This window comes from Podarcis liolepis, assembly GCF_965112155.1.
Source record: "Podarcis liolepis genome assembly, chromosome: 3".
Taxonomy (NCBI): domain Eukaryota; kingdom Metazoa; phylum Chordata; class Lepidosauria; order Squamata; family Lacertidae; genus Podarcis; species Podarcis liolepis.
In genome coordinates, this window is record NC_139557.1 from 115,999,544 (window position 1) to 116,008,454 (window position 8,911).

At 46.7% G+C, this 8,911-nt stretch overlaps 1 protein-coding gene across 2 annotated transcripts in view; it reads left to right on the top strand.

Moving 5' to 3' along the window:
• PAPOLG (poly(A) polymerase gamma) overlaps positions 1–7,559 on the top strand; it is a 38,697-nt gene extending 31,138 nt beyond the window's left edge. Inside the window, exons 16-21 of one of the 2 annotated variants that reach the window (XM_083494382.1) lie at positions 1,345–1,466; positions 1,563–1,735; positions 3,484–3,566; positions 3,974–4,185; positions 5,673–5,726; positions 6,148–7,559. In XM_083494382.1, the coding sequence (XP_083350508.1) occupies positions 1,345–1,466; positions 1,563–1,735; positions 3,484–3,566; positions 3,974–4,185; positions 5,673–5,726; positions 6,148–6,246 (743 nt within the window). In that variant the 3' untranslated portion in view covers positions 6,247–7,559. Of the gene's footprint in view, positions 1–1,344; positions 1,467–1,562; positions 1,736–3,483; positions 3,567–3,973; positions 4,195–5,672; positions 5,727–6,147 lie in introns of both variants that reach the window. The other variant, XM_083494381.1, reaches the window with a different exon arrangement.
• Positions 7,560–8,911: the final 1,352 nt, after the last annotated feature.

Here is an 8,911-nt window from a genome sequence, read left to right on the forward strand (position 1 = left end):
CTTTGTTTCTTCGTCTCCTTTTGAAAGAAAAGGCCCTAGAGCAGGGTTAGCCAACATGGTGCCCTCCAGATGTTGTGGTATCTGAAGACACGAAAGCTCATACTAATAACAAACTTAGTTGGTCTCTAAGGTGCGACTGGAAGGATTTTTTTTATTTTGTTTCGACTACAGCAGATCAACACGGCTACCTACCTGTAACTATTACGACATCTGTTTTCCCAGATTAAAGGGAATGCTGGCTGGGGCTGATGGGAATTGGAAGCCAGAGGGCACCATCTTGGCTAATCTAGTGCTGGAAACCCGCTCATTCCTTAATGCCACCTAGCTATTGTGCCTCTGCAACCTCCTGGTTTTATTCCTTGATTGCGGGTATTCCCCCTTAGCCCATTAAATAACATCTAATCAGTTCTGTTTACACTGAACATGACAGATCTGCTCTTGGAAGCACTGGAATACTCAAGGGTGGCGGGAGGGTCAGTGTGTTCTCAAAATATACTGTGCTAAGCTTAAAGCTTTCACTCCTGGCTTCCAGTGCTGCTACTTCTGGAACTTGCTGGGATTCTGTGTGATGCCTTCTAAGTACAGTGGTGCCCCGCAAGACGAATGCCTCGCAAGACGAAAAACTTGCTAGATGAAAGGGTTTTGCGGTTTTTGAGCTGCTTCGCAAGACGAATTTCCCTATGGGCTTGCTTCGCAAGACGAAAACGTCTTGCGTTTTTTGCAAGTTTGTTTCCTTTTTCTTAACACCGTTAATACAGTTGTGACTTGACTTTGAGGAGCAACTCATAGAACGCGGTGTGGTAGCCTTTTTTTGAGGTTTTTGGTGATTTTTGAAGCTTTTCCAAAACTTTTCCGACACCGTGCTTCGCAAGACGAAAAAACTCACGGAACGAATTAATTTCGTCTTGCGAGGCACCACTGTAGCTACCCAAGCTGTGCTTCGATGGAGAACTGAACAGTTCTTCCCCACCCTCTGCAGTTTCCCGGGCCACACTGGGCTCTCTTATTTTGACTTCTGATATACCCTAGTGACCAGTCACAGTCCCCACCCTACCAATAAAGCGCCGTCTGTGCTGCTTCTGCCCCTTAGCCCTCAGCTCCTGTTGTTGGGTTTAAAAGGCAGTGGTGCCCCCTAAGAGCTATTCGAACACCTTGGTAGCCAAACTACCAGGGCATACATTCATCTGTGCACCTGTTCTGTAAGCCCCACAGTGTACTTCTCTTTGGGGCAGAGCTTGCATGGGCTGTGAATGGAGGAGGCTGTCGCTACAACAGAATAAGCAGCAGCTCACTTTGCTGTGCAGGCTTCCTTGATCTGCTTGACTTTCTTTCTTCTGCCTTAAGTTTATCGGCAGGCGAATAATATCAGCCTGTTGAAAGAAGGCATGAAGATCGAAGCTGCTCACGTGAGGAAGAAACAGCTCCACAATTACTTGCCTGCAGACGTCTTGCAGAAGAGAAAAAAGGTGAGCCCAAATTCTGGACTTTCCGTTTTATTTTATTTTTAAAAAACAAACCCTTTAGTTGTAGGTCTGCAAACTTAAGCCGGTTTTTCTCAACAGAGTATGCCAGACATAAGCCAACACATTGGTGGACCTGTGTTGAGAAGCACATCTGCGGACGACGGCTGTTTGGGCAGGTACAGGGACGTAGGCGTTGGGACACAATCCAGGGCTCTTCCCCCTTTCAGCAGCGTGGCAAAACCCAGCAGCAGTTCTTCAAAAGAAGCTGAAAGGTGGGCATTGTCTTAATACATTCTGTGTTGCTGCGTCAATGATCCGTTGCTCCAGAAGCGGCTTAGTCCTGCTGGCCACATGACCCGGAAAGCTGTCTGTGGACAAACGCCGGCTCCCTTGGCCTGAAGTGAGATGAGCGCTGCAACTGTTGGGATATTCCGTTCCGCCTTAAGGAACAGGCATGATTGTTGTGTGTCACATGCCGGTTCACACTCCAGCACAGCTTGCTGGGAACTTCCGTTTGTGTATAGCTTTTGCTTTAGCTGTCTTGCTTTGGACACAAAGGAGATCAGACATGTTTCCTTTTGTCCTGATGTACGCTGAATAAACTGCTTGTAAATATGCTCACACAGCCTCTCCTGCCACTTCTGTTTGTGCAGCTTTTACTCTGCTGAGTAGCGTGCCCTAGCTTCTGAAGCTCAGGTCACAGATTCATGCTGCACCAAGGACTGGAGTTCACATGGCACACTGGCCGGTGGGCTGGAGCCAGCTGGGGGGCCTGCCAATTGCCCCTGTTTCCTTGGTTGCATGCCAACAGCAACCCCATAGTCGCCTTGACTGGATTTAACCATCCAGGGGTCTTTTAAAAAATGTCAATGCTTGTACCATTTTCAAAGCTCGCTTCTGTCTTAAGACCCTGGAATGCTCAGCCACCTGCATCTAGCAAAGAGGACTTGAGCCCATAAAAGCTTGTGCTATATTTGCTAGTCTTTAAGGACACGGGTGGCGCTGTGGTCTAAACCACAGAGCCTAGGGTTTGCCGATCAGAAAGTCGGCGGTTCGAATCCCCGCGATGGGGTGAACTCCCATTGCTCGGTCCCTGTTCCTGCCCACCTAGCAGTTCGAAAGCACGTCAAGTGCAAGTAGATAAATAGGTACCACTCCGGCGGGAAGGTAAACGGCGTTTCCATGCGCTGCTCTGGTTCTCCAGAAGCGGCTTAGTCATGCTGGCCACATGACCTGGAAGCTGTACGCCGGCTCCCTCGGCCAATAAAGCGAGATGAGTGCCGCAACCCCAGAGTTGTCCGCAACTGGACCTAACGGTCAGGGGTCCCTTTACCTTTAAGGTGCCACAAGACTATGGGAGGCCATTGTTGCAAGAGACTCCTGCAGCTGCTCCTGCATTTGAGAATGCCTGGTGCTGGGTCCATCAATTTTGAGTTCATTTCCCCAAGGCCAAATTCTTCCTATTGTTACACACAATCTTCTGCCAAGCAGTAGCAAGATTCCAGGCACTCACCCAGGGTCTTGTTTCCGTTATGAATTCAGGTTGGTTCATGGCGGACACACAGCTAAGCTCTGGCGATTCTGTAGCTCTGTGTGTTTGAGCCATGTTGGATTAGTCTACCACTGTAAAGACTTGGGTCTTTGCTGCCTTTTAAATCTTCCTCCACTGCCAGAGACAAGATGCCTTTGAATACCAGTTGCCTGCAATCTCAGGTGTGGAGAGCGCTGTTGCATTCAGTTCCTGCTTGCAGGCTTCCCAGAGGCATCGCTTTGACTATTGTGAGAGCAGAATGTCGCTTTAGATGGTCCTATGGCCTGATCCAGCAGCAGTTTCTTACGTTCCTAAATCTGCTTAATGTTAACTGACTGAACTGACTTACAGCAAAATCTTTTGTCTCTGTTTATTTGAACAGAGGTGGTTTTTATGGTGACGTTGTGCCAGACCTATAGAGCCTAACACATGTCAAGACATGTTCCTTATCCAGGGAATTATCCTTACCCTTATTCCTGCTTTACACAGGAATGCTGTCTTTCAAAATACCACCATCTATACTAACAGAGAGAAGCCACTGAACGTCCTTCAGCCTTTGATGTCTTCTCAAGGTTTGTCCATTCTGGTAGTTGGTCCACGTACTGTGTCTAAAATCTGAAAAATCATCTAGTCTTTTTGGCACCCATCTGTCTCAAGAGACAATGGAGTTTGCCTCCAGCGGTTAACTCAAACCTCTGGAGAATCACAGCACCTGCTGTGGCTGCAGAGCCCAGTAACTCGTAACTGCAGCCTCCCACATTGTTTTCGCTACTATCCTTCATCCATTAAGATCCGAGGGTGGTTTGCAAAATAAAGTTTAAACAATACATTCATTTAAAAAAAAAGAATTAAAACATTCAGTTGTTTAAAAAACATATATTCGAACCATAACTGCACTGTGGCAGAAGAAGGCATCGGCGAGAGTTCTCTGTTGGAAGTCTATAAGTTAAAAACTTTAAAAGATTCTTCTTTTTTGCAGAGCCGGATTCCACAGTTGCAGATAACATGGCTGCACCTTCTCCAGGCACCTACAGTATCTCCAAGGCTGTCGAGCCAGATGTGGCTCCCACAACTGCCCATAACCATCAGCAGCATCTGGATGGAGTGGCTTCTGCAAGCGTGAAAAACATTTCCGTGAACAAAAGAGGTCACGCACCTGCCTTGCAAGACGGGTTCAAACGGCTGAAAGATGTAGGAGCGGCAAGTACCTGGTCAGAGTGGCCTGATGTTACATGACAGATGTTGAAACAATGCCTAGGATTGCAGCCTCATGCTGATGGAAGCATGCATAGGGGGAGGGAGGGAAGGATCCTGACTTCTGAATACAGTGGTGCCTCGCAAGACGAAATTAATTCGTTCTGCGAGTTTTTTCGTCTTGCGAATTTTTCGTCTTGCGAAGCACCACTGTACACTGTTCAAGCAATGCACCCTGGGTATTAACGGTTTTAAGAAAAAGGAAACAAACTTGCAAGACGTTTTCGTCTTGCAAAGCAAGCCCATGGGGAAATTTGTCTTGCGAAGCAACTCAAAAAACGAAAAACTCTTTCGTCTTGCGAGTTTTTCGTCTTGCGAGGCATTCATCTTGCGAGGTACCACTGTACTCAACTCCGTTCAGACTTCGCAGAGGCCGTTAACAGGTTTTTACAGCATAAGTACACAACTTACCAGAAGGGCTGCAGAAGCAGATTTTAACACGACATGTGTTTGCTGCCTTGAAGGAGCCTCCAACCTTTTCCACTTTTGTGTAGTAGCTATAGAGCCGAAAGGACTGGATCAAATGTCAGCTGAGCAGCACTGGATGGATATAGGGAGAAACACTTTCTGTTTTCTCTTGGGAGAAAAGCAGTGACAAACCTAGACAGCATCTTAAAAAGCAGAGACATCACCTTGCCAACAAAGGTCCGTATAGTTAAAGCTATGGTTTTCCCAGTAGTGATGTATGGAAGTGAGAGCTGGACCATCAAGAAGGCTGATCGCTGAAGAACTGATGCTTTTGAATTATGGTGCTGGAGGAGACTCTTGAGAGTCCCATGGACTGCAAGACGATCAAACCTATCCATTCTTAAGGAAATCAGCCCTGAGTGCTCACTGGAAGGACAGATCCTGAAGCTGAGGCTCCAATACTTTGGCCACCTCATGAGAACAGAAGACTCCCTGGAAAAGACCCTGATGTTGGGAAAGATGGGCACAAGGAGAAGGGGACGACAGAGGACGAGATGGTTGGACAGAGTGGTTGAAGCTACTAACATGAGTTTGACCAAACTGCGGGAGGCAGTGGAAGACAGGAGTGCCTGGCGTGCTCTGGTCCATGGGGTCACGAAGAGTCGGACACGACTAAACGACTAACCAACAACAACACTTTCTATTGTAGCTGTGATAAGTCTTAGGAATGCTGTAAAAGGCTATTTCACATGGCTTCCAGACAGATTTCACCTTAATGGTGTCTCCAGATCCTTCATGGTTGCTATGAGGCTGCAGTCTTAAAACCCATTTAATCCAAAGTCCACTCTTATTCCTTTGGAGTGGGCATGCCTTGTTTTGTGCTTCAAGATTTTGAAGTTGCATGTGGGGGGGGGGATAGTAATTGCACAACATTACAGACTTATCTGCTTCTGGCTGTAATTCACTGTTCATTGTCTTTAAATACTGACTAGATTCTTCTTCTTCTGGTCCTTTAGCGCAGCCTGGGAGACACCACGCTGGTTCCAACTTCTGGCACATTAAGATCACAGGTACTGTATGGAGCCCCCTTAGTTTTAAAAGAAGAACCGGAAATGGAGCTATAGTTCCTGTGACCTAAAGGCCTTAAGTATTTACTTGACATCCACGTATTTTCTTTACCCCTAAAAATTGGTGCCAAACATTTGCTTTTGGTGATATGCATGTTCAAATCCCAAATTTCAGCCTCTTGAGAGTTTCGCTTCCTAGACTAGGGGTTAAATTCATGGGGTTAAATGAGTGTTAAAAGACCCTGATAATAAAATATAAAACCCGTAACACTCAGCTATGTTACTTAAGTAGAAGAATAACAGCTGAGCATTGGAAGGTGAAAGACACAGCCGCGCAGGATCAGTGCCAGGGTCCACGGATGTGTCTTTTTGTACCTGAACTCAGCTCAGCTTCACACATCTGATTTCTGTTTTCCTCTCGCAGCGGCTTTCCAGTAAAGAGTTACCAGATTCATCCTCTCCAATTCCAGCAAGCGGAGTTCGTGTTGTCAAAAACTCCATCAGGCTGACGCTCAACCGATAGCAGGCGCCTCTTCGGGCAATGTTAAGTGCAATGTGTTTTTAATGGCTGCTGCAATATTATTTCGTTCCACATGTCATTCTAAGAGCATATTACTTGGGCTGTAACAGCTGGTCTCACTTGGAAAAAATATGCTAAGCAACTGAAAAGGTGCCCAGATTCAGTAACATCCATATGTATGTATGTTTGTGTATGTCACTATTGCACGTGTTTATAGTTGCCCTGGGTGTTGGAGATCCCAAATCTCTTAAATCTCTCTTCTCAAGAGGTCTTCTCTTTAAAATGCCCTAATAGGATGCGTGTCTTGGACTATAACAAAGCCTGGTTCGTGCTTCAGAAATACAGTGGTACCTCGGGTTAAGTATTTAATTCGTTCCGGAGGTCCGTTCTTAACCTGGAACTGTTCTTAACCTGAAGCACCACTTTAGCTAATGGGGCCTCCTGCTGCTGCCGCGCCGCCGGAGCACAATTTCTGTTCTCATCCTGAAGCAAAGTTCTTAACCCGAGGTACTATTTCTGGGTTAGCGGAGTCTGTAACCTGAAGTGTATGTAACCTGAGGTACCACTGTATTCTTTACCTTATATACAGACTTAACTGATAGATTAAGCTACTAAAACGTGTGTGTGTGTGTGTGTGTGTGTGTGTGTATCTATACACACACACACACACACACACTTGTTTGACCAGGTTGCAGGCTGCTATTGTTTCTTAAGAGAAAATGCCCAAAGCAGCTTACACACTTAAAATACACAGTACAATCCTGAAATCGACACACACAAAACTTAACCAGTTGCCAATCAGCAGCACCATAAAACAGCAATGTATTTAAAAGGTGCCTTACGTATTCCATCCATCCATCCCACCTAAAGCAGGGATGGGGAGCTGTGGGGCGAGTGCAGCCATGAGGCCCTCTCCATCTGGGTTACAGCCTCGTCTCCTTGGCTTTCCCCATACCTGACCAGCAATGACACTGTGCTTAAAAGCTTCCATTTGTTCCGACGGACACTGTTTTTAAGCCTAAGTACTGGATGGAGGACAGTTTTTCCAGGGAGATGAAGTTGCAGCTAGATTAACCTCCCCCTAAAAGGTCGCGCACCCCTGACATTGCACAGCAGTTAGGCTTAAAAACCACCATTGCTGGTTGATTTTGAGCTGAATTGCTGTGCAGGGTGAAGAAGCTGGGGAGAAGGGGGCAGTGCTAGATTTACGTATAAGCTAAGCAAGCTATAGCTTAGGGCCCCACTCTCTTGGGGATACCCAAAAAATTTAAAGGGAAAAAAACCTATAAAAATATAAGATAAAAAAACAAATAAAATAAAACCTACAGACAGCAACAGTGTTTTGTGTTGTGTAGGCTCCTATGATGTAAGTAATGGGCCCCGCCTGCTAGCCTGCTCCCTAAAATATCACTGGTTTGCTCATTTCTATATATAGAGTGGACACGAGTGGCGCTGTGGGTTAAACCACAGAGCCTAGGACTTGCCGATCAGAAGGTCGGCAGTTTGAATCCCCGCGACGGGGTGAGCTCCCGTTGCTCGGTCCCTGCTCCTACCCACCTAGCAGTTCGAAAGCACATCAAAGTGCAAGTAGATCAATAGGTACCACTCCGGCGGGATGGTAAACGGTGTTTCTGTGCACTGCTCTGGTTCGACAGAAGCAGCTTAGTCATGCTGGCCACATGACCCGGAAACTGTCTGCGGACAAACGCCGGCTCCCTCGGCCTATAGAGCGAGATGAGCGCGCAACCCCAGAGTCAGCCACGACTGGACCTAATGGTCAGGGGTCCCTTTACCTTTACCTACATTGTGCCTACATTCTGCATGGACTGATTGCAGGGCAACATGTAGCATGCAGCTGCAGTGCAGCACAGTTAAATGTAGGTCAAGCTGTTGTACCTGTTATCTAATACTAAAGAGTGCTTGTAGACTGATGATCAGGCAGCATAGATTAAGGGTATGAGTCTTATGCCTACTGATTGATTTCATGTCATACATAATTTATTCATTTTGATGGCTTTAGATACCTATCAGGTCCATAAATTACCATATAGCATATATTCAACACAAAAAACAGCGACAATTTGTTGTTGACAAAGGACAGCTGGACATATAAAGGACCCCATTACCTTCAGTAGCTTAGGGCCTCATCAAACCGAAATCCGGCCCTGGGAGGGGGGGGGGAGAGAGAGAAAGGAGGGAAGAGAGTGGAAGAGGAATGTGTGTGTGTGTCAGGGAGCAGATGTGTGTTTGGTGGCTCCTGTTCCAGCCTCTGCTGGCAGATTTCTCCCCGGGGAATGTGGTCCTTGAGATGGGAGGGAGGGGGAAAGGTGTCCTATCCCTGATTTAAAGCAGGAAGATAGGGGCCACAGCTAAATAGTGGTGCACCTCCAGCTAAGATCTCAGTTGGGAAAGTCCTCTGCCTGACATCATGGATAGCTGCCACGCAGGTAAGTGGAGTGTAGCCAAGTTCTGAGCTCAGTGGGTTGCGCAATGCAATGCAATGCAATGCACCTTGTCTTTGTTTAAACTGATTTAATCTTCTGTAAATTTCACTCTGCAGGTGCTGCACCATCTGAACTGTTGCCAAAAATATATTCCAAGATGCTATTGCCCAAAATCCATGGCCCCGTGTGCCTGCGATTTGGATATTTGTTCCCTTGGACTGTGT